Source organism: Salvia hispanica, chromosome 4 (genome assembly GCF_029641045.1).
Source record: "Salvia hispanica isolate PSC_SH4W2 chromosome 4, Shi_PSC_v1, whole genome shotgun sequence".
Lineage (NCBI taxonomy): Eukaryota > Viridiplantae > Streptophyta > Magnoliopsida > Lamiales > Lamiaceae > Salvia > Salvia hispanica.
In genome coordinates, this window is record NC_142695.1 from 53,855,958 (window position 1) to 53,883,470 (window position 27,513).

General features: G+C 34.5%; 3 protein-coding genes across 3 annotated transcripts; 2 read left to right on the forward strand and 1 right to left on the reverse strand.

Moving 5' to 3' along the window:
- Positions 1-6,960: 6,960 nt before the first annotated feature.
- On the forward strand, positions 6,961-10,121 carry LOC125195914 (BES1/BZR1 homolog protein 4-like). Its single transcript, XM_048094201.2, has 3 exons — positions 6,961-7,280; positions 8,855-9,603; positions 9,687-10,121. Exons 1-3 carry the CDS (start codon positions 7,065-7,067, stop codon positions 9,688-9,690), a joined length of 969 nt encoding a protein of 322 aa, XP_047950158.1. The 5' UTR covers positions 6,961-7,064; the 3' UTR covers positions 9,691-10,121.
- A 1,600-nt stretch (positions 10,122-11,721) lies between these two features.
- LOC125191942 (uncharacterized) lies at positions 11,722-14,983 on the reverse strand. The gene is made up of 6 exons (XM_048089377.2): positions 14,929-14,983; positions 14,734-14,830; positions 12,887-14,250; positions 12,573-12,770; positions 12,209-12,404; positions 11,722-12,102 (listed from the first exon to the last, which is right to left on the reverse strand). The coding sequence occupies exons 3-6, from the start codon at positions 14,177-14,179 to the stop codon at positions 11,918-11,920; spliced, it is 1,872 nt and encodes a 623-aa protein (XP_047945334.1). The 5' UTR covers positions 14,180-14,250; positions 14,734-14,830; positions 14,929-14,983; the 3' UTR covers positions 11,722-11,917.
- Positions 14,984-22,653: 7,670 nt separating this feature from the next.
- On the forward strand, positions 22,654-26,332 carry LOC125191944 (aquaporin NIP1-1-like). Its single transcript, XM_048089378.2, has 5 exons — positions 22,654-22,938; positions 22,999-23,223; positions 24,717-24,914; positions 25,197-25,258; positions 25,912-26,332. The coding sequence occupies exons 1-5, from the start codon at positions 22,816-22,818 to the stop codon at positions 26,129-26,131; spliced, it is 828 nt and encodes a 275-aa protein (XP_047945335.1). The 5' UTR covers positions 22,654-22,815; the 3' UTR covers positions 26,132-26,332.
- The last annotated feature ends 1,181 nt before the right edge of the window (positions 26,333-27,513 follow it).

A 27,513-nucleotide genomic window follows, 5' to 3' on the forward strand; every position in this document is an offset into this window, starting at 1 on the left:
TCCCCATCATCTGATTCCAAGTAAATCCCGGGCCCATCTGCCCCCATCCAGATCCCACGGGTACTGTGGGAGTCTGAGAGCCGCTCGTCGCCGGACTGGACTCGTTGTTGTGATCCATCACTCGATGATGCTCTTGAACAGAAAGTTAGAGAGAGATAAAACTCGTTAAAACAAGCGGTGCAAATGAAAATGAAACGAAAATCGCGTTTATATATGATTTTTAAAAAAAAAAAAAATTCAAAAATCGGCGCTGGCCGGTCGCTGGCCGATCGGGCCTCCACAATGGCGGCTAGCCGATCGGCTAGCGCTTCGGCCAGCGACGAGCGATCGGCCAGCCCACGCCGATCCGCTCGCCGAAATCGCATTTGCCGATTGCAATGATTCGGCTAGCCGATCGGCTAGCGCGACGAATCGGCTAGCCGGTCGCTAGCCGACCATTGCGGATGCTTTAATGTGTTAGTTTGGGAGAGAATAAAGGTAAAAGACAAAAAAAATGAGAGAGTTGTATTTTTACTTTTAGAACCGTGTCACTTTGAATACGATGTTCCAAATTGGTAAATGTGTATTCATTTTCCTAACTTTTTTCTTAATATTTCCTTCCTTTTTATCGTGCCTCATTTTCCTCTTACTTAACAAATTGTATCTTTCAGTATCATGCTTTGAGTTTATAATCGTCAAATTATCATTGTGTTTAAGATGCATTTATATATTTGAATTTAGGGACATTGGCATGTAATATCATGGAACTTTCAAAAAGTTGAGTTTTTCTCATGAACTTTGAAATTGACAAATAATATCATGAACTTTACCTCGAGTTTGTTATTTCCCACAAAAGAAAAATTCCGGCACATAATGTCATGATACGGATTTTTTTTTTCGAAATTTCTCGACAACAACTTCGAGAGCTTCAAGTTTTTCAATATTTGAGGATAGTTTTTCTTGAAACACACCCTCCAAAATTGTTTTTCAATCTATTAATATTGCCATAATTTTTTCTTTGGTGGGAACTACAAACTCGGGGTATAGTTCGTAACATTACTTATTTGCCAATTTCAAAGTTCGTGAGAAAAAATTCAACTTTTTAAAAGTTTCATGATACTAGGTGCCAATATCCCTTGGATTTATTTGTAAATCTTTAACATTATTGGAAATTATAGTTACTACTAGTAATATTTAAGATTTGTGCTCTAAAATGTCATTTTTTACAAGTCTAATTGATTGAACCACAAACTAGTATATTTAGTGATTCGTTTGTCGATGTACTTTTTAAAATTAAAGTGATATAATCATTTATTTATTTTTATTTGGTCAGGTTAATAAAATGGTTGGCTCTCAATAAATTGCACTACAGTAAAATGGACAGCATATTGGGTGCAATATGGCCCATTCAACTCAATTAAAAAACTCCACTGCCGCCCACCACATTTCCCGCCTATTTTGCCGCTAATTTACCATTGATTCTTTTAATTTATACATTTGGATTATGGAGTACTCCATATGCTTTATTTCTAACCTATTTTAGTATTTGATCATAACTATAATTTAGGTAACGCTTGGAAATTAAAACTCGCGCCTACAAGTTAATTGCAGACCTATAATAGTGCGATTATTGCTCATCATTTGCTATTATCACAACTAATTTACTTTATCAATTTTCAACCAATATATTATTTCTTCTAGCACTGTTTAATTCATTTAAGTGATAGTATGCTGATCTTACCTAATCGAACTACAGATAGTTTAACAAGGTTCATTTATGTGCGAGATTTAAATATGTAATGTCAAATAAGTTAATTTAAAAGAGAATAAAGAATAAAATCTAAAAAATAATAAAGTAGTTAAATATTTATATAGGCTGAATTATACTTTAAAACTTTCGGTTTAAGAACTATTCTACCATTCATATTATACTTAAACTCATTCTATGTGTAAATATCACACTTAAACTCATTTTTAGTGTAAATATCATACTCCATTAAGTAGTGATTTTATTTAAAAAATTTATACGATCTTCATCCTTAGCTGGCCACTGTATATCTTAATTGAACACCCATCACAATACTGTCGAGCCGAGATATGGGGGACAGTTGGAGTTGGGGTTCAGCCTTTTTTGCAAGAAGAATTTAAAAGTATTCTTCATGTAATTATTTACAACAAAGTGACAAACCTTATTAGGTATGAAGGCCCATGCATGACGGTCCAACCGGCCGAATTAAGTAAATAAAAAAGGTTATTATTTGACTATTTCTATCCCAGATTAATTTTATTAATAATCACTCTGTTATGTTAATGAAACCCCAACTCAGTCAATGCAAATATCCTATTTAAAAGCATAGTAAGATGCTATTTTTGCTATTAATAGTGTATTTGCTTATCAACTAAATTAAACTTCGTCCTATATGACATGCACATATATGATAGATTGTACATTTGTACTGATTTAGTGTGGAAATATTCTAATCAAGCTCCTATTTATTTGACGCATGCCTTGCTTATTTTTGATTAATTTTTTAAAAAAGAAATTATAAAGCACCGAAAAATAAGTGGACCCCAGGATTAAACGGTGTGGTCGGACATAATCTTCGTAATCCAACCCAGTTAATTATTTCAAAGTCCTAATCCGCTGCGCACGTGCAAGTAGTTGAATATGTGATCATGAAACATGGGCCCACATCCAGTTGTACTCATCTCAAATTCGAAATTTCCCATCAATTTGGTAAATCTAACAAAAATAAGTTGGTCAAAAGGCTATATTTACTTGATAAGGATCTCCTCGTCCATTTTTCCTACTCTACTCCTCATTTACCTCTCATAATATAATAAAATAATATTATAATTATAATCAATTTTAATAAATGATAATGGATTATTTTATTGTGAAGGTGAATGAAGAGTAGAGTAAGGAAAGGGGATGAAAAGATCCTTACCGTTATTTACTAGTGACTTACTGTACGGTTAGTACCCAATCAAACTGATACTATAATAATTTAAAAATATACTACTACTTGTATTTACCAAATTTTTTAAATGTCCAAATTGACGATTCCCATATTTCTGCATTGCTCATGGTTAACTTTGACATGATATTTTCCAATGTGTATCATCTCAAATTCTCAACGATGAAATTTTAGTAATGCTAAAATATTGAATCATATTATCACTAGATTGCGATTACATTGATCGAAATATGCTTGCGTATATAAAATAAAGAAATAAGCGTTAGAGCATCTTCAAGGGTAGAACATATATAGAAAAGGTATATTATTTATTTACATTCTTAAAAAGTGAGATATATCCTTCTAAAAAGTACTCCCTCCGTTCCGGCTAAGATGACACATTGCTTAGCCGGCACGAGATTTTAGGAGTTATTGGTTAAAGTGTTTAATTGGAGAGAGAGAAGGTGAGTGTGAGTATTAAAATAGAAAGATAAAGAAAGATGAATATTTTAATAGGAGTGTGAAAAAGTGGTTTAGTGTATTAATTGGAGAGAAAAAGTTACCAAAAAAGGAAATGTGTCATCTTAGTTGAGACAAACTAAAAAGGAAAACGTGTCATTTTGAGCGGGCGGAGGGAGTAATACATTCTAAAGGAAGAAGGTATATAGAAAGGTAAATTATTATAAAATGTATTAAAAAACATAAAGTGTAAGAGCATCCCCATCCGTGCTCTTAGCTAAGAGCACGGAAGTGGGCCCGGACCCACTTTTACTCCTTGTCCTTAGCTAAGAGCACAACACCCACATCCGTGCTCTTAGCTAAGGACAAGATCAAAGGTCCCACCATTCCATTATTCAATTTAAATACTCCAATTATTAAAAACATTTCTACATTATAAAAATACATTCAAAAATAAAAATTACATAATTAAAATCCTAAAAAATAAAAATTACATAATTAAAATCTTTAAAAATAAAAATACATAATTAAAATCCTAGAAAATAAAAAAAATACATAATTAAAATCCTACAAAGATGAGAATATGAGAAAAAAGATGAGAGAATGTAGATGATAAAAAAAAAGATGAGAGAATGTGATTTTTTTTGTGTTGAAGTGGAGGTATTTATAGATGAAAATGTGAATTTTGGGGAAAAAAATTGAAAAATAAATTAAAAGTGGGTAGAAAATGAATATAATTTTTTGGGAAGTGGAAAAATATTTTTTTTTTATTTAAATAAATTTCGATTTAAAAAAAAAATAAAAATAAAAAATCGAATTAGCCGTTGGCCAATCAGACGTTGCCACGTATGGGTGCTCAGCGGCACGGACGGACGGACGGACGGTGCTAAGAGCACCGCTGCGGATGCTCTAATACCTACTCAAATATCTTTTTTCTTAGGGAAGGATTTTTCATGAAAACAAGGCAAATATCGTGATTATAAGATTTACCTTTCCATTGACGGAGAGTTAAAGATTTCTCTTCAAAATGAGAAAAGGTATAATACATTCTCAAATATTTATCCTCTTGGAGATTGATTTTTCATGAAAAAAAGGTAAATATGGTAATTATATTATTTTACCTCTCCATTTACCTCTCCCATTAGAGATGCTCTTAGTGTAATATAGTTGGTAAGACGTTTTCTTTTTCTCCAATAAGTTGGAATCATCATAACTTATGAGGTAAATAATAGGAGTAATCATTAATAACCATGCTTTGAAAGAAAAAAATATGATTCGAATTCAAATATTTGAACACTATATAACATCGATGAACTGCAATATACTATAAATATGGTTAATACTCCATTCATTGCTTACGAATATAAACCATTTGAGGATAACTTATATTTTATATAATTGGGAAAAATAAGATAGAATAAAAAAATAATTGGAGTGAATGGTGGGATTAGTATTAGAAAAGAAAAATATATTTTCATGAATGAATATATTCTATTTATATAGGATTAACGAAAAGGAAATTCAGCATATTTCTATAGTACATATCGAGCAATTTGTATACAACATGAACTATAGTTATTCTATTTTCATTTTGAGTAAGGGCATCCACAACGGGGCGGAGGATGCGAAGGACGATGCATCCTTTGCCCCTTAGTCCGCCACTGTGGGGTCCGGACTATGCACACATCATCATCCGCAGAGGATGCATCCTCCGGCCTATCCTCCGCCCCATTGCAGGGGGTGCGGAGGATAGTCCGGACTATGCACACATTTTTCATTTTAATTTTTTTTTTGTATTTTCTTCTATATATATCACCAATTTTTTTTACTTCATTTCATAGCTTTCACTCCACTCTCTTCCCCATCTCAATTTCTCTCTAAATTCAATAATGAATTCCGACGATTTTCCATTTTTGCAAGCATAAAAAATTAAAAAAATAAATATTAACAATATGATTTGCCTTTATTTTGTGGTGTTTTTATATTTATTCTTGCTAATTGATATGTTTGCAAACATAAAAAAATAAAAAACAAATGCTCCTCTGTCCCGCTTTAGCAGTCCCATTGACTTTTCTGCCCTCTTTTTGTAGAAATGATAAAAAATAGTTAAAGAGGAGAAATGGTAAATTAAGAGAGAGAATAATATGGAGAAGAGTCTTATCTACATTATTGTCTCTCTTATTTTACCATTTCTCCACTCTAACTATTTTTTATTATTTTTACAAAAAGAGGACAGAAAAGTCAATGGGACTGCTAAAGCGTGACGGAGGGAGTACAAAATATGAGTTATTATAGGGCGGACTATAGTCCGCCACATTGCAGGTGGAAGGGACGTAGGATAGAATGCTGATGTAGCGGAGCATAGGGCGGGGCTTAGGGCGCCCCATTGTGGATGCCCTAATATGATCAATCATTTGTTTCTTCTAGTTTTCCTATCGTATCATATTACTCCCTCCATCTTGACTAAGTTTTGTTGCTTATTTTGAACACGGAAATTAAGAAATTGTGTTGAATGAGTTAAATGATACTCCCCCATCCCTTAAAATTTGACACCATTTGACCCGACACGAGTTTTAAGAAATGTAATAGAAAGTGGATTTGAAAAAGTTAGTGGCATGTGGGTCCTACCTTTATATATTTGTTTTATTTTAAAATAAAATGTGAGTGGAAATAGATTAGTGGAATGTGGGGTCTACTACAAAAAATGGTATAAGTAAAATGTGACAAATTTTTAGGAACGGACGAAAAAGGACATATGTGACAAATTTTCAGGGACAGAGGGAGTAATAATACTCCTCCCGTTCCATAGTAATAGAGCTTTTTTTGTCATTTTGATACGTCCATAGTAATAGAGTCATTTTTCTTTTTAGTAAAAGTCAACACATTTTTCCACGCCTACTTTACTCTCTCTTACTTTTTTCTCTCTTCATCTCTCTACCTTTTTCATTTTCCACTTTATTCTCCCTTTACTTAACTCACCTAATACAATTTTTTTAATCTCCGTGTCGAAAAGAAACGATTCCATTACTATGGAACAGAGGGCGTATAAAATAGAAGACATGAATAAAGGTGGAGTGATAAGAGAGAGTATAGTAAGTGACTGAATAAAATAAGAGCGCTTAAATATTATTTTTGTAAAAAAAACTCTAACTTTATTAGGACGTCCCAGAAGAAATATGACTTAATTTAGTTGGTACGAAGAGAATACTATACTGAGTCTAATAGATGGATATTATCAAAAATATATATGGAGTATTATTACTGAAAAATGAGATCCATCTCATTAAAAAAATAATAATTCTTAAATAAAATTAGTTTATTTATTAAGAATTTTCGAAAATAATAATGTGGTTTATTTTTATTTTTAAGCGAGGGGTTTTATTTTGGTAAAAAACCTCCAAGTGCCTCACTCAACACCTGTCCCACTTCAAAAGACTAAACACGTGCACGACCCGCATTTCTAGGGTACATTACATTTACACACCTCAGTGGCACTCTTGTAATTAACTCCCTTTTCAAGCCCGAATTTCTCTCTCCCTCGTATTTATCTATCCTTTTCCCTCTCCTCTTTAATTCAGTAATCACACTCAACCCAAAAACCCCCCACAATCCGGTTCGCGAAGCCGGTTCGGATCGCCTCTTGCCGGAGCCATTCCCCGACCCGGACCGATGACTTCGGGCACCAGATTGCCGACTTGGAAGGAGCGGGAGAACAACAAGCGCCGGGAGCGCCGCCGCCGCGCGATCGCCGCGAAGATCTTCTCCGGACTCAGGATGTACGGCAACTACAAGCTCCCCAAGCACTGCGACAACAACGAGGTGCTCAAAGCTCTCTGCAACGAGGCCGGATGGGTCGTGGAAGAGGACGGCACCACCTACAGACAGGTATAAGCACCGATCGGAACTTCAATTTGCAAGTTTAGCTACCTCTCAGCTGCGGTGTATGTAGATCTTATTCACTGTCGATTTAGGATCGCGTGCGTGTGTGTGATTGTGTGTTTTCTGCGGTGCTGGTGCCTGCTAAAATGCGCTCGATGCGTACGGTAGACGTTAGCGGTGTCGATCGGGGGATGGATGTGGAAACGCGAGCTGCGTGACGCATCCGGCGCACGATAGTAGCGATGGAATCGAATCTAACCTGCTGAATTAAATATTATATTTAGATATTGCTTTGTGATTTTGAGGAGTTTTTTAATTAGGTTAGACGGCGATTAGGTGTCAAATGGTGCGGTGTCGAGGTCGAGAGCATGTGACGGTCATACTGTGTGTACAACAAATTTACGGTTTCTGAGTTTGATGCTTTTACTGCACTGCACGGCGTACGAAGCACGATTAGATCGTTTTGAGGGTGTGATATTTTGCTTTTTCAAGCACGTACCTTAAAAGATTCTTATCCTTTTTTTCATATTTGTCAGTCAATTTATTATTTAAAGAACATTGGGGCCTTTTTTGGATGTTTTTGCTCAACTTGTGTTTACCTAAACTGTTCAATTCGGTTGATTAGATCCATGAAATCGAGAACCGAGTGTTTCAATTCAAAACAATTAGTAATAAATGCACATGGCATGATGAATTATTCTCTTATAGTTTCTTAGTATTTTCTTTAATTAAGAGGAGGCCCTTTCAAATTCCATTTCGTGAAATATTTAGTTTCATATACTTGCTTCTCACAAAGTTCATAATTTATCATTTGTATATCTGATCGGCCACTTGCATGTAGTTGAGCTGTAAGTAGAGCACAAATAATATCTGCCAACTACTACATGCTAGCATAACAAAGGCTGGACAAATAAACATTTCTTTCATTTTTTTTGTGGGGAGGGTTGTCCGCATATGCTGAAACGCCATGGTACAATGTTCCAAAATACTAAATGCTTACGTGCATGTGCACACACACGCACAAGGTTCTTTTTTTAAAAGATCAGAATCATAGAGGTGACATTTATTTAACATATGCCAGTTATATGTTTTCACAACAACCATTGTCCAAGTGTACAATGCTGTGAAACATTCATTTAAAGTGCTCAGGTCCCTTTCCTAGTAGGAGTACAAAGAACCGTGCTTGAATATTTTGGTAGCATTTTCTGTAATTTCTGTAATGAGTAATGCTCTGGTAGTTATGGCATTCATTTAATCGTCTATGTAAAGCTAATTTTAATTGTCTCTGTAATACTCTTCTGTTGGCATGTTCTTGGAATTCATTGATGACAGTCATGGTTCAGCATTGGATTTTAGTGTTGTGTGCTAATGAAATAATCTTAATAGATGGTAGGTGTCACATCCTATGATTAAATATGAGCACATGTAGAATACTTGGTCCATAATAGGAAGATGGTGAACCTCTTCACTGCAATAGGTTTTCTTCAACTCCTGATTCAGCTTATTGTTTGTTCGATCTTCTGATGTGTACTATTTATGTGGAACGTGTGGTTCCTCTTAACGGGTCTCTATATATGCAGGGATGCAAGCCTGTGGAACGCATGGATATCATGGGCTCAGCTGCAGTAAGTCCTTGCTCATCATATCAACCTAGCCCAGGAGCCTCCTTCAACCCAAGCCCTGCATCATCTTCTTTCGCAAGCCCTTCCCATTATGGCGCTAATGCCAATAATTCGGCCGATCCCAATTCCCTTATTCCTTGGCTAAAGAACCTATCTTCTGGCACTTTGCCAGCATCTAAGCTACCCCATAATCTTTACATTCCAGGAGGCTCTATTAGTGCTCCAGTCACACCACCTCTAAGCTCACCAACTGCACGCACACCTAGAATGAACGGCAACTGTGATGACCCGGCGGCTGCTTCCGCATGGTGTGGGCAAAACTACCCATTTCTACCCTCTTCCACTCCCCAGAGCCCCGGTCTGCAAACTCCACCTGATTCTGGATGGCTCTCTGGGGTTCAGACTCCCCAAGATGGGCCTTCTTCTCCGACATTCAGCCTTGTCTCTGCCAATCCATTCGGCTTCAAGGAACCATATTCAAACGGAGGCTCTCGAATGTGGACCCCTGGCCAGAGCGGGACATGCTCCCCGGCCATTAGAGCCGGAGTCGACCATACAGCCGATATTCCAATGTCCGATGCAATTTCAGCTGAATTTGCATTCGGTAGTAATCACATGGGGCTAGTGAAACCGTGGGAGGGCGAGAGAATACACGACGAATGTGTTCCCGATGACCTCGAGCTTACTCTTGGCAATTCTACCACCAGGTATATAACAAAACCATCTACTCCTTCACATGGCGCTTACTCCTCCTTCCTTGAACTAATGATTGAAAGCGGTTTATTTTCAGGTGAAGTGGTGCACATTATTGTTGTACTACTAATTAGAGCTGATCTTTCTGGTATCCACTTGAAACCAAAATACACAGCAGGATCAGAATTGTTTTTTCTTTTTTTTTGTTTTTATCTTTGAAAAAAAAAAAATTGATTGTGGCCTTTGAGGATACAAAAGGTTGGACTATAAATAGCTTTTTCTCATGTCATGTAGTTGGGTCTGCAATTTTTGAGCAGATGTTTCTCATCCTCACACAATAGCCTGCATATTCTTTTGATTCTTTTTCCCTCAACAGTGATCGATCGTCGTCTTGTCCTATCTGTTTGTTTTGTGATTTTTTTTCCCTTTTTCTTTTGTAATTTGGTCTGTACTTTCAGAGTCAAAAGATCACACTCGTTACAGATATCTGTCGGAGCAACTTGTCTCTCTTTGAGTAATTTTTTTTTACTAATTACGCTTCTCCACATCTCTTTGATCTGAATTAAATTGAAATATAAAAATTTGTTTTTCTTTTTAAGTTTCGATTCAGTTTGAAATTTTTGACAAATTTTCATTTTTTGATTCGAATCAGTTTAGATATAGTATAAAAACTTAAAATTTCAAATTTAAATTTTAATACTACTATGCAATATTTTTTCAAATTCGAATCCAGTACTTATGTTGGTTATATTAGTAAGTGTTAGTGAAGTGAATAATACTACTCCCTCCGTACCTCATTAGCAGTCACAGTTTGACCGGGCACGGATTTTAAGAAATGTAAAGAAAAGTTGGTTAAAAAAGTTAGTGGAATGTGAGACCCACTTTTTTATATTGGTTTTATAATAAAATGTGAGTGAAGTGAGTTAGTGGAATGTGGGACCTACTACCATTTATGGTAAAAATGAAGTGTGACTCTTAATTGGGGACGAACCGAAATGGAAAGGTGTGACTCTTAATCGGGGACGGAGGGAGTATCATTTAAGGTACTTAAATTATAAAAAAATACTCCCTCTGTCCCAGATAATTCGTCTCACTTTGATTGTGCACGAGTATTAAGAAATGTAATGAAAAGTGAGTTGAAAAAGTTAGTGGAATGTGGATCCTAATTTATATATTAGTTTTATAATAAAATGTGAGTAGGAATGAGTTAGTGGAATATGAGGTCCTCTACCAGAAATGGTAAAAAGTGAAATGAGACAAATTATGTGGGACGGACCAAAATAGAAAAATGAGACATTATCTTGAGACGGAGGGAGTACATCATATTAGGTAATATGATTAGAGAGATATAGAAAATATCAAATTAACTACCTATATTTAAAAGGATAAAAATGTCCTTCATGGCTAAGGGGCATTTTGGGTGTAAAAGGTGATAAATAGTGAAAAAGTATAATAAATGTAATTACACCTTAGTTCAGGGACTACCCACGATATTTTTAAAGTTTAGGTACCATTTGCGTACAAAACGCATAGTTTATGGACCATTTGCGTAGTTCACTCTAGATTTTATATGTTAATTGGTTGTGAGTTGTGACAACATGTTATAAATAGAAAAATAATACTCTCCTTTTGTCCCATTAGAAATGCAACGTTTTCCTTTTTGGATTGTCCCACTAAAAATGAAACGTTTTCTAAAATGGAAACATCACTCTCTCTACTTTTCCCTCTCTCTTACTTTACTCTCTATTCATTAACTCACAAAATAACACTTGCATAAAATCCTGTGCCGGAAACCAAATGTTTCATATTTATTGGGACGGAGGGGGTATTTGAATTTTTTGTTTTTTTAATTTTTGGGATAAATTTATACATCTCGATGTTTTTTTTTTCCAATTGGTTTTTGTAGTTTAGATTTTCTTTTGTCTGGACTTTTTAGTTTTTACAAAATTGTTTTTCAACTTGATTTAAGAAAAAAAAAATACTGAACCATAAACAAAAGCTTCATCCAAACTATTAATCCACGAGTCATAAAATAGGGAGGGTGATTCTGTACAAATTAATAATTGTAAATAACTTACGAAAGAGTTGCATTTCAGTATCATACAAACAAATTTAGTAAACAAAGAATCAGATAACAAATCAATAATCGAAAATGTGATTAAAATGGCACAATTACAGTTTCTTTGTATGTGCTTCACCATTGTATCCACACGCCATAACCATTTCCAACCACCAACTACTTTTATACAGCTAACAAATGAGTGATTCTGTACAAAGATAGACGACTGCAAAGTGCAAACTCCTCTTGCAATTTCACCATACATACAATCATCTCTCCATCTGCCTATACAAGTCTTCCAGTGCCCGGTAAAGAGTGGCTGCCGCAGGCGGCTGAGGTAACGAACCCAGAAGAATCTTTAACGCGTCGAGTGATTGGCTGCCATAAAATCTGGAATTCTCCCGAGCACGGGTTGTGACCACGCTTCCTTCGAGAGAGCACCCGATGAAGGCACCTGCAATACAAAAATCGAGCAAAATAAAACCATGTTATGAATTTAGATTTTCGGCCCTCTCGTTATTTCTAGATTAACTAATTAAGAGGCTAGACGGAGAGGCGACCTTTACTGCAGCTGTATGTATAGCAAGCGGCGTATCCACCATCACCAGCTCTCAAACCAGCTTCCGCAGTACGACCAATGGTTCCTACAGCAGCACTAGCACCGGCTCCGACTGAGACGTGTGCATCGCTGCAGAAGGTTTTCACAGCGTCGTATGTTCTCAACACGATTATGAAGTCGGTTAACTCTCCTCCTGCCTGCAGAGTAATATACATAAATTATTAATATTGAGCACTTTTTTATGAAGCTACTTCTGTAAGCTCTAGTCTCGTCGAAAACAGTTTCAATCACTCGTTTAAACACGATAAATGCAGAACCTCATGAACGAAACAGCTAATGATAACAAAGAAAGTAATCCACTTAACCTGTGCGCCCCAGCCGACACCAAAGGAAGAAATGGCGGAGGGTGGAGACCAAGATCCGTCTTCCCTAAGAGCAACCACCAACCCAGTTCCAACATTGTAGGTAACCACAGCTCCAACCTTCACAACTGTAAGTATCGCGAGCCCCTTTGCATCTCGCAAAATGGCTTCTGGAATTCTCTTCTCTTGTCTCAAACCAACCTGATAAAATGGCACAAGAAAATAACTTTGGGGTGAAAAAAAATTATAGTTTAATCGTATTTCATGTATGGACTTTCAAGATTACTAATAATAACCGTTGGGGTTAAGGTTCATACGCTAGCATAGCTACAGATTGTGTTTGCAGCCTTGTAAATCTCATACTCCATCGTTTGTCCCCATGGGAAATTCACCCAAGATCTTAAAGTGCTCAAGTCTGTCAAATCATGAGTTGGGAACTGCGAAGCACGACTCACTTGATTCATTAAGTAAGGCTGCACAGACTCGAGGCGCACACAGCATACATCACAAACTCTTTGAGGATCTCCGGTACGGAAATTTTCAGGCAACAAGCTCCTTCCTTTGGTACACTCATTACAAAAGATCCCTCCGCAAAACCTGCAATGATGCCTTGTGCACATGATAGGATGGAAACGCACACCACAAAGCATACAAGAAGAAGCAGAGCTATCCGGCAGCCATTTAGGTGGCTCTGATTCGAGAATTTCTTGGGTGCTACTGAAATTGGCCTCTGTCAGGGTCTGAGCCATTTCCTTCCATGCTTGCTCAACTAACTGGGTGGATATCAACGACATTCCTATAATATCCCCAGAAGCAAGAGAATTCAACTTTCCACGCGCTGCAAGTAACATCTCCACCACCACATCCCACATGGTCAATTCTTTATCTTCACCAATGTACTGATTCCAGCCCATATCTTCTTCTGGAACGTAACCACCATTTGAGCAGCGCCCTCTGGTCCACTCTTCGCGGTCATTTTCAGTCATTGGAGGGACAGAAACAGGTATCCAAGCCCCCGTGTCTTCACAAAGAGGTGTTTCATAATAGAAGTACTTCCCTTCTTCACAATTTCTGGAACCCGAATCTCCATTGCTATCAACCACTATATTTTGGGGTGACAGTGCCCCATTGATATTCATAGTGCCTATGTGTGGATCCAAAGTAGTATTCCCTTCATCATTGTCTACAGTTAACGAAGAATCAGATCCATTAGTCCTAGATATTAGATGAGCTGGATCTCCATTCCTAGTATTAGGCTCCCCTTCACACTTAAGTAACCCATCACCCGAATCAGCAGAACTGGATATGTCATGATCATAAACTGACTGTCCTACTCCATCAGGTGAAGACTTGAGGTCAAGTTTCCCAGTATCGGATATAATTTGGCGCATAGAGTCCTCGCTAGGATTTTCAGCCAATTCAAGAAAGTTTTCCAAATCATCGTGTTGGGTCATAGGACTCACTTTCATATTACTTTCCCGGTTTTCTTGCTTAGAACAAAAGTCAGAAACAGACACTTCAGCTAGGACAACGGAGCTTCTGCTACCCGTTACATTCTCCCCATGGTCCTTAAACGATTGAAGATCACTTGTTTCATGAGAAAAATCCATTCTTTAGCTCATAAACTGCCACTCAATTCTTTAAAAAGAACCCCTCTTCTCCTCAGATGATAATAGCAATCCTAATATCAGAAAAATGGCATCAGCCATAGAGCACAAAACAAGTCAAATTTAGTCTCTTAAAGATTTGGTTTTAGTCATCTCTCCGTTAATAGAATATCTCTTCGTAAAGAAACACATATCCACCAAACCCAACAAAATTCTGAAACAACAATGCAATAAGAAGAAGACAATTGGAAACGTTCATCCAAAAACAATGAGACACGAAAAAGAGGGAAAACAGACACACCACAAAAGGGCAACGGAAAACTACAAAGGAGGCATGTCAATCACCACTATCACATGATTTCACCTCAATTTCATTTCTGTTAGCTTTGAGAAAACTTTTAAACACCAAAGAATAACATAGCTTGATGAGCTAAAAGCACTAAACTGAGTCAAGAACCTCAACGAAAATCCAATTACATACAAAACTAATTTCAGAAATTAAACACCAAAGTTGAATCAAGAAATTCATATACGATCATCAGAGGAAGAAGACAAACCGTCTAAAGATTGGAATCAGATCCTCGGTCTTCAAATTCAGAAACGATTCTAAACTCGATCAATAAGCATTTCACAGCTCCAGCATACTAATCGAAACTAATATTCCCAAATTTTCGGTAGTCAATACAAAAAAAAAGATTAAATTTTGATTGCAAAACGAATCAGGGAAGAATATACACAATTTAAATATAAACCTCTATGAAATCATTTGCGGTGACGTCGAAAGGTAGTGCCGTGTTTGGTTTATCAAATAATTTCGGTAATCTTCGTTTGAGGAAAAGCTACTTATATTACTCCATAATTACAAACTGACCTCGTCCGGAATTTTCTTTCGCCCCCTCTTATATTATGTAAATTACAAACTGACCCCAGGTAGGAAACAACAGAAATTTCAGCTCTCTTACTTCAATCTCACTCTACTTGAGAGCTGGAATCGAGCTTACAGCAAGTCTGTGTTTTTCATCAAAATTAATGGAATTATTTCAATTAATACTTACAGTTTTGTTGCTGATCTTCTCTAATCCGTCACAAGCTGCTGTGATTCCCAATGATGCTTCTCGGAATCAAATTCGCGGGCCGAAGCTGAACGGCTCCGACGCCAGAAGTAGGAACCCTAAATCAGTCGATCCGAAACGTGGCTGCGGCGAATTGAGCTCCAGATCCGAGTGCAGTGAGAGCACCAAGTGCCGGTGGTGCCGGAGCGAAGCTTTGGATGACATGTGCTTTTCTAAATCTGAAGCTTGGCGATTGCCTTCCCAGGTCTTCTCTTGTGAATTGTGATTCTATCGCTTCCTTTTTTGATTCGTAGTGTTTCATTTCATTTTTCTGCGAATTGTACGAGCTGTAATCTGGATGTGAATGTACTGTTGTGTAATATGTGTAGAAAATTTTCCAATGTAATTTGAGCTTTTCTGAAATCTGAATTTAGGATTCTTTGATGGTTTCTTGAGGATAGAGTTAGCACTGGGCTAGATTATGTTACTGATTGTGAATGATGTCTGTTTATCATCATGAGGCTTGTTTTTTGGATGTGGTAAATGTTTGTTATAGGCTTGTAAGCATGTTTGAAGTGGAAAGACTCAAACTTTGAGAGAATTCCATTGAATTCTGAGTTTGAAATCAGTAAAAATTATATGGGTGATATATATTGATCTGGCATGTTGTGTCTGGTTTAGAGTTGATAGAATGCCAAGTGATGATTTTCAGTATTAATCGCTGTCGTTTATTGTCGAATGAATGTAGTTATGTTAAGTGTTTGAAACATAGGAGCCTCTTGTAGTTGGCCATAGTAAAGGGCAGCCTCAGTGATAGAACAAGTAGATGATGAAATAAAATCGAAAGAATCTATCTCCCCTTTTTGTTGGAGGTAACTTTGCACCTCTTCCATCAATGCTCACTGCAACATAGCAAAACTGAGAAAATTTAGGTGTTTTTTTTATTCTTCTTGATGTCCATCTGTATATCTTGTCTCTGCAACCTAAACAGACCAGTTCCTGGTGGGGCATTTTCATGTGGTCAGGCTTGGGGGTTACGGATGAATTCACATAGAGTTATCTTATGAGAAATTAGCATCTCATCATCAGGTCAGGGTTGTTGCTATTGTTCTTTTGATGCTGTTCCGTTGTGTTTGATCACACGACAAGTGTATGAGGTGATGTAGAACACTTGAAGCGCGAACTACATGAGATAAGCGCCCTCGGTTTTATCTATATTGCATATGTATCATGCCGCTTATGATGGCAGAGATGGATAATCTGGTGTTGTGGTTGGATTCAGAAGTCTTCCTATTTCCCAAGGATTGCTTAGTTTGTGTAATTAAGGAGACTAACCCAGTCTGTGTTTCTTTTTACAAGTTAAACATTTGTGGCTGGTTTTCCCCTTTGTAATTGTGATGGTTACGGATTCTAGTGAAAGGAAACTTGTCTCACATCGGTGGTGTAAGCTCGGTGTTTATAAACCGAATTGGCCATCTCCCTTGATAGACTAATTTTTTGGGACGAGTTCTCGTGTCATGTTTCTGGATTGGGTCTTGAATCAGAGTGAAAAAAATGGAATTAGAATCTAGCAAGTTTACATATTTTGGGTAGGAGAGAATATTTTCAGTAAATTTATCCAGAACCAATAAATCATTTTATGTCTTCTGAAAAAGTAAAAAAAAAAGTGTGGGCTGGCCTAAGATGAAGCCCAACGACTTGATCCAGTCATTTTGGTAGGAAACAAAATCATAAGCAGAGAATAAAATCCCCATTCTTCTTCATAATGACAAAATAAAAATAAATAAAAAAAAAGAAATTTTCATTTTTCACAATGTAGATTTGTGTTATATCACAAAATCTAGTTCTTTGAAAATGCCTAAACATTGCAAAGAAAGTGTAAAAAATTATAAAAAGAGGGAACAAGAGGGCGTTATCATAGATTTTTTTTTCCATTGTGAATGTTTTTGGATGAGGGGTCCCACTAATTGGTCTCGTCATAATTTAGGATCAATCATCAATATACAAAATTCATCACTTGATGCTGATATTAATCATATACCAAAATAATTTCTTATACCACTTATATAGTGGTAGTTGAGTGGTGAATACAGGTACACATTTATTTTATGGAATTAGGGGTTCATTGCATGAAGAAGTACAGATTGAATTCTTTTCACACTTCAAAATATGAATTACAATGGTGATATATAAATCGAGGTTAAAAAATACCACCAAATATTGTTAGTCAACACTAAATGACAAAATGCGAATGTCACTCATCAATGACATAAGTATGATTCAAGAATGCGATAATATGCTCATTTTCTTTCATAAAATTTGGATATTTTAAATACTCCATAATTTTTATAGTAGTAGTAAAATATTATAACGATGGTGACTTTTATTGTTTGTCATCAAATATCCATTTTCCCTATTTGGGAGTGTTTATTTTATTTGATGTGATGGATTTACCGAAAAATCCAAATTAATTTCGCGATTAGTTTGATGAACCGGTTAATTTTAAGCTTGTTCGATCATGTAATCTAGTCCAATCACTTTAGTGTTGGAAATTACAAATATAAAGTCGTCTAGACATACATCTCTACGATATATTAACTAAAACTAAACGTCCTAAAAAAGGTGTAAAGCAAAACAACTAATCGAGAAAACACTCAAAAGCGAACAAATTAAAAATTAAAAATTGAAACAAATGATCTCGGGTCAAGTCGAGGAGAAACACTCTTCACGCTAACAAATTGACGTACTATCCCTAAAGCTAAAATAATTTTCTTTAATTGTTTAGAAGCACCATAACCGCATTAGGAACTAGCAAACTTGACGGAATTTCAAGAATTGAGCAAACAAACTTCTAAACAGAACGCAAATTGATGTATGCACAAGAAAAAAATAAGGTTGATATATGTGAGATTTCTCACGTAATAATGTTAGTGGGGTAGAACTTAGAAGTATATTGGAGGAAAGTCAGATAATAAATCATACTCGTAACCAATTTGCAATAAATGAATACCTAGGAAAGTCAGAGACAATAAATCATACCAATGTTGCAACAAATTAACTTAACGATATATAATTATATATAGTATACCACATCAATTTATTGTATTGAAAATATAAATTAGTCATTTTCAAAATAAGAAGCATTTCATTTTAACCATTACATATAGTATATATTTTTTCAAGAGATTGAAGCAAGAAAAAATTTTAGTAGTATTAGAATTTAATTATTAATAAATCCCATTATAATTCATAATAATGATCAATCGCACTTAACCATCGAGAAACTTGTAATTCGTCAAAAAGTGCAAGAATTGTGGATGATAAAAATATAGCCTAGCCATGTCTACTAGCCTAAATTCAACCCCCGCATGCAAAAACCCATCTTAAATATTTTGGTGGATCCAATTTTCAAACAGTTGAAACCCATTTGCATTATTTATATTGGTCTATAATTTGGAAAGTTGCTGTAAATATTCTATTAATCCTACGTTTTCACATTGAATTCTTGCATTATTTTCATGTGTTGGAGTTGACGGTTGCATCAACGGTTTCTTATATTTTAAGATAAGATTGGAAAAAAATTGAAAGTGGTTAGGATCCCATGATTCATGGAGTTTCAAATGGTTGCTTTTTTGATGGCTGTTTTAACGCAGCAAGTGGCCGGCAATGAGCTCTCGTGATCTCTTATTTTTCTTCCCACATTTGGGATATTGTCTCCTTCCATTTTTATTTCAAAAATAAGTATGATATTTCAACGTGATTTGCATGATCCAGGGAGAGATATCCTTAATCAACATTTTGAATATAATATTTAGATATTATTGCAATTAATTATGCACATGTAGCTTCATGCATTTGGGGTCGTGCAAAATTATGAATAGTTTCTTGTCTTTAGCGGTTGTTTCAAATGATTATTTTACTAGTATAATACTAGTAATATTATGTTATAGAATTATTTTACTACTTTGAATTAGTAATTCTATTTCACGATAGTGTGTTAATTAGTCGATCATAATTAAATAATAATATAAATCAGCAATTTTCCCAAAAATGGTAAAACAATATTCAGAATTATGTGATATGGTTAAATTAGTCATAAAATTAATTACTATCATTTAAAATACAATCAGTTCGGTCCAATTTAAATATAAAGAGCATTATATACATACCATTTATGTAAATTTATTTTTTATATGAATTGGATTTTGGGGGTTCACATTATACTTTTCAAATCATGGACCCATGCTTTCTAAATCTTTAATAAAGGTTGGAACTTTGTTTCCTCTTCATCTGGATTTGATAAATGTCATTTATTCAACTACGTACTTTGAGTATATCCGAGTAAACGTACACGGAAATGTCTCCATATACGTAATCATTTCATATAAACAAGATAAAAATACGACACTTCATTATAATCAGATTTATGAAAATGAGAGTCGAATTAATAATTAATCATATTGACTGCAAATTCTTCAACGCGTGATTTAATCTAAAATGACAAGAGGGTCATCAAATACTACTCCATCCTATCACAAATCTATATTTATAGATACGCAAGTAAAATTTTACTACTAACTAATTTTTACAAATTCTGAATATACTATAGTAGGGGAGCACTATAGTAGGGGAGCACTAGGATGCCATCCCCCTTATTTAGAGTCACAACGTACATCCAATCCGGTGCTGCCATGTGACACAAAATATGCAATATTTTAAATACAAAAATGCAATCTAGTTGTATATGTATTTCTGCAGATTGCATTTTTGTTACATGCAGATTGCATTTTATAGTGTTGAGTTTTGCATTTTCACATAAATTGCATTTTATATTGTTAAGTTTTGCATTTTCACATATATAAATGCAATCCGTCTATATATAAAATGCAAATTAAACAGTCAATATCTAAAATGCAAAACTCAACAATAAAAAATGCAATCTGCATGTAACAAAAATGCAATCTGCCGAGATTCATTTATAGCTTCTACAAATATATTGCATTTTTTGTGCCACATAGCAGCACCAGATTGGATGCACGTTGTAACTTTAAAATTAGTTGTTATACTAGTACATCCCTACTATAGTATTTATATGTATGCATGTCTCAATTTTTCAATTTTATCATTTTCAAAAGTGCATTTATTTTTTACTTTTTTCTACATAATAACTAGGAATAAATTAATAAAAATGTATTTTTTCTTAGTATACGAGTTTATTTTGACAATGGTCTTGGATTCAATTAATTGTTGTCGGCTTCCAATAAGAGAACACCGACACCAACTGGCTATACTTCAAAATTTTTGTTTGAAATAACAAGTCGTCACCATAAAATTAATGGGCCACATTCTGGTTAGAGTTCATTACGTACTATGCTTCCATTTTTATAAAGTACTCTATATTAGTACTGTAAATATTTTTGGAATTTATCAAGTTAAAATGGTTTGCAGCCTAAAATGAACGATTCGAGGGGTGTTTGCCGTTCTTGCAATCTTGCCTCCCCTAAACCCGTTGATCACTACAACAAGTCCATCTTATAAGGACACAAATTTGGTGATGCAATTACTTGCATTGGAAAATTTCGAAACATTTATCAGCACAAATTAGAAACACGAAATAATATTACTATTATTTAAAAATACCATTTATACAATTATACCAATCGATTATACTTACTAAATTTGAAAAGAAAATATTATTCAAATCAGAGTAGCCAATGCGATTAGACATGCAACAAGAACAAGTCCAATGAAGTGGTCAATGATGACTTATAGTTATATGCATGAAATAAAGAATAGAAGACCTCAACCTCAAACAATAATAACACAGGTATTTATGATGATGCATTGTTATATAGTAGAAGTAGTATTTATTTAAATCTTAAAATAAACAAAACATATACGAAGCTGTATTTATACAATAAATAACCCTATGAGATTGCGTATATCAAAGATTACTCAGTCAAATTAAGGTTTTCTATGATCAGAAGCATGGTAATTTAATGGTTTGGTTGCCAAATGCATCAAAATAGATTTCTTATGCACATTTTCCTCACCTAAGTTGCCGCTCTTGGGAAAAAATAATTTGAATGAAAATGGTCACAATTTTCTACTTAGGAAATAAGATAGTAATATCAGCATATTCATGTTTTGGTGGTTTAATTGGTTATGAAGCTATGTAGCAGTTGTTTACCAACCAGTTTGCAATACATTGCCGGTCTTAATTTCTTATTTTTCTCTTAGTTTATATAAATAATCATTTAATTTTTTAAAGTTAATTCTCCAAACATTTTTGTAACGATCTCTGATTTGGACTATTTGTGGATGATGGACAGTGGTGGATTGGGGGCGGCCGGATGGCCAGTCCCACCCTGACCGTCTGAAGAACCTAGCTATTTGTCTCTTTAAGTCGACTCGAGTATAAATATATGTAATTATTTTCAATACATGTCGAATTTAACTTGGCAGTCAAATAATAAATTTTATTTTTTTCTTTTATTTATCCATATTATATCTTATCTCATGTTACTAAATCTTGTATCGTAGCTAGATCCGCCACTAACAATGGAATATGCAGTTTTGTTGTGCTTCGTGTTTGTCTTTTCTAAAGAAAGTACTTTGTAATACTGCGGTGTCTCATTTGGTTCGTCTATATATGAAGAAACATCAAGTATGTAACTTTCTAGTTAGTTTTATTATTTTATTTTAGTTAGAAGATATCGATGAGTTAGTGTCGTCGACATGCAATGGTTTGTCGTCTATCTCATGGAGTACTATAATAATAACCACATTGATAATTGCAATGATTGTCTTGATCAAATGTGTATAAATATAGGATATATATTTCACTAATTTATTCCATACATTTACATTTTTTATTTTTTTTGAAGAGCTAAAGTGATATATACATTTATTCATATAGACTATATAACCAAAGGATAATTGCAATGACTGTCATGATCATATACTCAGTAGTAGAGGATACGAGCTTTAATTCAAACATGAGAAAGTATAAGAGTAAAAAGATTAAAGTTGGTGTAGTTGGAAAAATATGGATAAAGCAGAAGAGGAAGATAAAAGTGATCCGTAATAAATTAAAGCAACTTTTTATTTTTCGTATGAGAGTAATGTTGATGGATGAAGAAAATAGAAAAAGAAAATGCTACACCACTAATTTTTTTTCCATATGTACACTTTAATGTATTATTTATAATTTGTGACGAGAAAAGAGATACTCCCATATTTAATTAAAGATAGTAGAGATAGTAGAGATCATACTTTTTTACAAAATTAAAATTCATTAATTCCAGGGGGTTGTTATAGTAAAAAAGTAAAATCTCGATATGAATAAATGCAGCACACTTTTCAACCAGATACTAGTATAATTTGAATGATAAATTAATCTCCAAATTTGTTATCTTTAGAGATAGAAAGAGTTATACCATGTGTCCATATCCATTGACTTGACTCGGCCTTCCTCAACAAAATTAAAGATATTCAATCACCCCATGCTTCCATAAATATAGCTACCTTCTTCCCACAAAATCTCACTAACCCAATATTTCTCCATCACCACCATCTCTACCTGTTATGGCTGAGACATCAAATGGAAACGGAGTTGTGGTGCACATAAAAGAAGACGATTTCAACCGCAACTCCGACGCCACCTCCGCCACCGGATGCTTCTCTCTCACCGTCCCCTTCATACAAAAGGTATGATCTAAATAATTAGTTTGGTTTTGAAGTGAATTTATTAAATAAATTGGTTGGCAGATAATAGCGGAGACGCTGGGGACATTCTTCTTGATATTCGCGGGGTGCGGCGCGGTGGCGGTGAACGCCGATAAAGACAAAGTGATCACTCTTCCCGGAATAGCTATAGTGTGGGGGCTGGTGGTCATGGTCATGGTCTACTCAGTCGGCCACATCTCCGGCGCCCACTTCAACCCCGCCGTCACCCTTGCTTTCGCCACCTGTAAAAGATTCCCCTGGAAACAGGTACTCTCTCCGTCCCATAAAAGTTAAGTCATATTCTTTTTTAGTCCGTCCCAACAAAGTTACTCGTTTCCTCATTTTCTTTTTTTAACAAAAGACAAAACATCTAATTACTCTTATTTTATTCCATCATTTACTTTACTCTCTTTTATCTTTCATATTTTTTTTCATTTCTCCTATTTATTTAATATAAATTCTTAATCTATGTACCCAAAAATTTTGTCTATAGGACGAGGAAGTACCTTATTTTCTCACGAGTTTTAAGAAATATAGTTGAAAATTGATGATACTTTTATAATATATAATAATAAAATATGATTGAGATCTGTGATGTTCATTATTAATACGAACAGATAAAAATGATGAAGTGGGACATTAATGGTGTTTGATTTTAATTTAATTTCAAATCAACAGCATTTTATGTTGACTCTTAGTGTGTATGTATGTAATGTATGCATACAATTGTGATTGGTTTTTGTCGAATTGAATGTCTCAGTGTTCTCATCAATAATTTTCTCCATTTCACACTATATATATAATACACGTTGATTTGCATTTCGATAAGATAAAACCATATCTATCCATATTTACTAATTCGGTGCGGATAAATCGAGTATATGGGTTTATTTCTCAAAGTCAAACCAAATATTACCAAATAAATTGCTCCTCATTTGTTAGGTGATTATCGTCTCATAATGTGTTTCACTAAAAACGTTAATTTGGTCCAATAAGGAATGTAATTTGTGTTTTTAGACACATGATGATATACAATTTTAAAAAAAAATGTTTAATTTTGGTGTCTCAATTAAAATTAAAGAACATAAATGAAAGCATCTCAAAATATACAAAAATTAGTCGTATTAAGTTATAGTGGACAATTGAATCGTCAACTTAAGTATATTTTTCATGCCACCCTCAATTTTGGTCATTTTTCAAAATATTTCAACGCATGGCAATTGCGTTTTTATTTTGTGTTTTTATAATATAAGTTCGTTATGGTGTTTATTTTTCGTAGTTGATAAAACAAATAGTAATACTATTATAACTAATTTGTACTACCAATTACTATAATTTTTCCAATTCCACGTACGTATTTAGTGAGATATAAGAATTAGGTAAAATTGATTTAAATAGAAGTTATCACGTGCTTTGGGATAATCCAAAACTTCAATTCTTTAAAGTACTAAACAAGGTCTTTTTTATGTATATAGGTTTAATCGATAGTAAATGTGATTTAAATCATTTAATGTTGTCTAGTTTAGGCAGCTAGGACAGGTAGTGAATTCAAAGTCTTACAGTAAATATACCCCACAAAGACTCGACATTTATTATGTTTAGTTTTATATTTGTATTAATTCTATTTCACAATAATTTCGCAATTTTGATCTATGTTTTGTTATTGCTTTTCATTTTAATATATTGCCTACCACAAGTCACAGAAATGCTGTACATGAAAAGTACATATTGAAATAAGATGTTCATAAATATTTTTGTAGGTACCTGCATATATAGTCGCTCAAGTAGTTGGATCAACCCTAGCCGCCGGAACCCTACGGTTATTATTCAGTGGGCCGCACGATCACTTCACCGGAACCCTACCCACCGGCACGGACGTGCAGTCGTTGGTTGTAGAATTTATTATCACATTCTACCTCATGTTCGTCATCTCCGGCGTTGCCACGGACAACAGAGCTGTAATTATTCTAACCCTAATTATTGGCCCATAAAATAGTTAACATAATTTAATTGGAAAAGACAGCGTAGAGTTGGCTCAATTAGGTTGGAATATTAAGATGATTGGTCCACCTACATAATATTGACATAAACTATAATTAAGTCTAACGATTTAGACCATTATCGTTAATAAATGGAGGGTTTGGCATTTATTACATTTTTTATAATTTAATTGATGGTAAAAGCGAATTTAACATAATTGATTTCATACTTGAGAATTGAGATTAAATTTACTGGTGCAGATCGGAGAACTTGCTGGCTTGGCTGTTGGAGCAGTTATATTGTTAAATGTTATGTTTGCTGGGTACGTAAACTCTTCATTTTTTTTTAACTTCAAATATGCACTTGTGATGTTATATTACAATATCCTTTATTGTCAATAAGAAGCATGATAATTGGGGAAAATAAATTCTATATAGGAATACAAAAATCTCTTTTGAACCAATAACATTCAAGAATTAACTCTCTATTAAATGAAATCATATTTGTGCGAAGCCAGTATATATTTTTCCACGTGAAAAAGTCTAATGAGTTCATAAAAATATATGGACTAGCGTCGCAGAATATACATACTTTGTACGATTAACTTTCTTTAAAAATAAGATTAATAATAGTAGTTCACTGTTTACTTACTTCGCTATTAATGGAGAGAAAACGTTTTACTAACTAAGTTGCGCTTGATTGTACTATATTAAATTGCATGTATAGGTTTTAGTCAAATCTCATTTATGTCACAACACATTAGTTTATGTCAATGCACGATATATACCATATCTGAGCACATGGCCTGAGATATGGCTATAATTGAGATACAGATTACACAATATCTTATTCTTAATTTCTCATTTATGATTTACCATAAAAAGAGTCTTACAAGCTAAGTTACATTGTCATTATTTGTACTCTCTCTTGTCTTATAATAAATTAATTAAGCTTCCTATTTAATGGGCTTTGCAGGCCGATATCGGGAGCATCGATGAATCCGGCAAGGAGTCTCGGGCCGGCTATAGTGTCGAACAATTTCAGAGGCATATGGATCTATTTGGTTGGCCCAACAGCTGGGGCCATTGCTGGAGCCTGGGTCTACAATATCGTCAGATTTACTAACAAACCTCTTCGTGAAATTACCAAAAGTGGGTCGTTTTTGAAGAGTTCAGCCCGCAATAATTCAAGCTAGGCCCAATCTACGGCACACTGTTTCTTGTAATTCTACAGAACAAAAAAAAACAGAGTTTGATTGGTCTGAGTATATGGTTATGTTACTAATAATTGTAGGAAACTAGTGATCACATATCCATATATTTTGATGCTCAAAGGGTAATATTTTTAGGGGGATCTCATCTTTAATGTAATGAAGAATTAAAAGTCTTTGGAGTTATGTAACAGACTCAATTATGATTATATCCGTATCATAACAATTAACAAAATAAGCTCAATTAAGTGAAAAAATCTGGACCATAATTCAAGCTAGGCCCAACTACGGCCCACTATTTCTTGACCTCGTTTGATTATGATGAAATAAATTAGAGTTAAGATTGTAGGGGAGTGATCAATTGCTAACTTTCTTAAGTTGCTAACTTGCTAACTCATCAACGCAGTGTATTAAAAATGTCAACACATAATTTTGTTGAACTTCAATATAATATGTTGATATTATGTGTTGTGTTGACATTTTTAATACACTGTATTGATGAGTTAGCAGGGTTAGCAATTTAAATAGTTAGCAATATAACACACCCCTAAGATTGTATTGCAAATAATTGTAGGAAACTTGATTATCACACATCTATATTTTGATGCTCAATGGGTAGTAATTTTGTGTCGTGCCAATGCAATTTATATACTATGTTAAATATTATGTAATGAAGAATTCAAAGTTAGAGCGCAATCCAAGTGAGAGGTTCAACAAAGCTTTACCGGATCTGGATGCTTCTATTTAATAGTCTCTCCGTCCTAGTTTAGGAGTACAATTTAGTTAGGGCACAAGTTTTAAAAAATTATTGGAGTATGTAATAATTGAAGTGGGGTATTGAAAAGTGAGACACTTTTGACTTTTTGTATGTTTAGAATTTTGTTTTGTTTTATTTTTATGAAAGTAATGGCATTTGAGTGTAAATTTCATAAAAAATGGGGTTAAATTTTATGTCAAAATATGATAAATTCTAAATGAGACTCTTAAACTGAGACGGATGGAAATAGCAAAATATGACTCTTAAACTGGGACGGAGGGAGTACTATATTAACTTAGATTTTGAGTTCGAATTCAAAAGCAACAAATTTTCTATATTTTTAGTTCAAATTGATGGCGAATGCAATAACTTTATACTTCATTGCATTCTTTATCACATTCATATAATAAAAGATTGATGCAGTTTCAGCATACAAAACTTCGGGGCTAAACAAATTATTTTTTTGGAGTTTTTAGTTATTTTCTACTTAGTAGAATTAGTAGATAGAAAAAATATTAATAATCGATGATTCTTGGATTGTTGTGTGAGATCTTACATCCTGTTAATCGGCTTCTTATTGTTGTTCTATACTTTCATTTATAGAATAATT

What these genes read in the sequence shown, in the direction of transcription:
- LOC125195914 (XM_048094201.2), top strand. Translation starts at nt 7,065, where the DNA reads ATGACTTCGGGCACCAGATTGCCGACTTGGAAGGAGCGGGAGAACAAC. An exon ending in ACGGCACCACCTACAGACAG is followed by an intron (nt 7,281 to 8,854) that starts GTATAAGCACCG and finishes CTATATATGCAG; the next exon opens with GGATGCAAGCCTGTGGAACG.
- LOC125191944 (XM_048089378.2), top strand. Translation starts at nt 22,816, where the DNA reads ATGGCTGAGACATCAAATGGAAACGGAGTTGTGGTGCACATAAAAGAA. An exon ending in CCGTCCCCTTCATACAAAAG is followed by an intron (nt 22,939 to 22,998) that starts GTATGATCTAAA and finishes ATTGGTTGGCAG; the next exon opens with ATAATAGCGGAGACGCTGGG. An exon ending in TTAAATGTTATGTTTGCTGG is followed by an intron (nt 25,259 to 25,911) that starts GTACGTAAACTC and finishes TGGGCTTTGCAG; the next exon opens with GCCGATATCGGGAGCATCGA.
- LOC125191942 (XM_048089377.2), bottom strand. Translation starts at nt 14,179, where the DNA reads ATGGATTTTTCTCATGAAACAAGTGATCTTCAATCGTTTAAGGACCAT. An exon ending in CAATCTGTAGCTATGCTAGC is followed by an intron (nt 12,771 to 12,886) that starts GTATGAACCTTA and finishes CCATTTTATCAG; the next exon opens with GTTGGTTTGAGACAAGAGAA. An exon ending in TACATACAGCTGCAGTAAAG is followed by an intron (nt 12,103 to 12,208) that starts GTCGCCTCTCCG and finishes TTTGTATTGCAG; the next exon opens with GTGCCTTCATCGGGTGCTCT.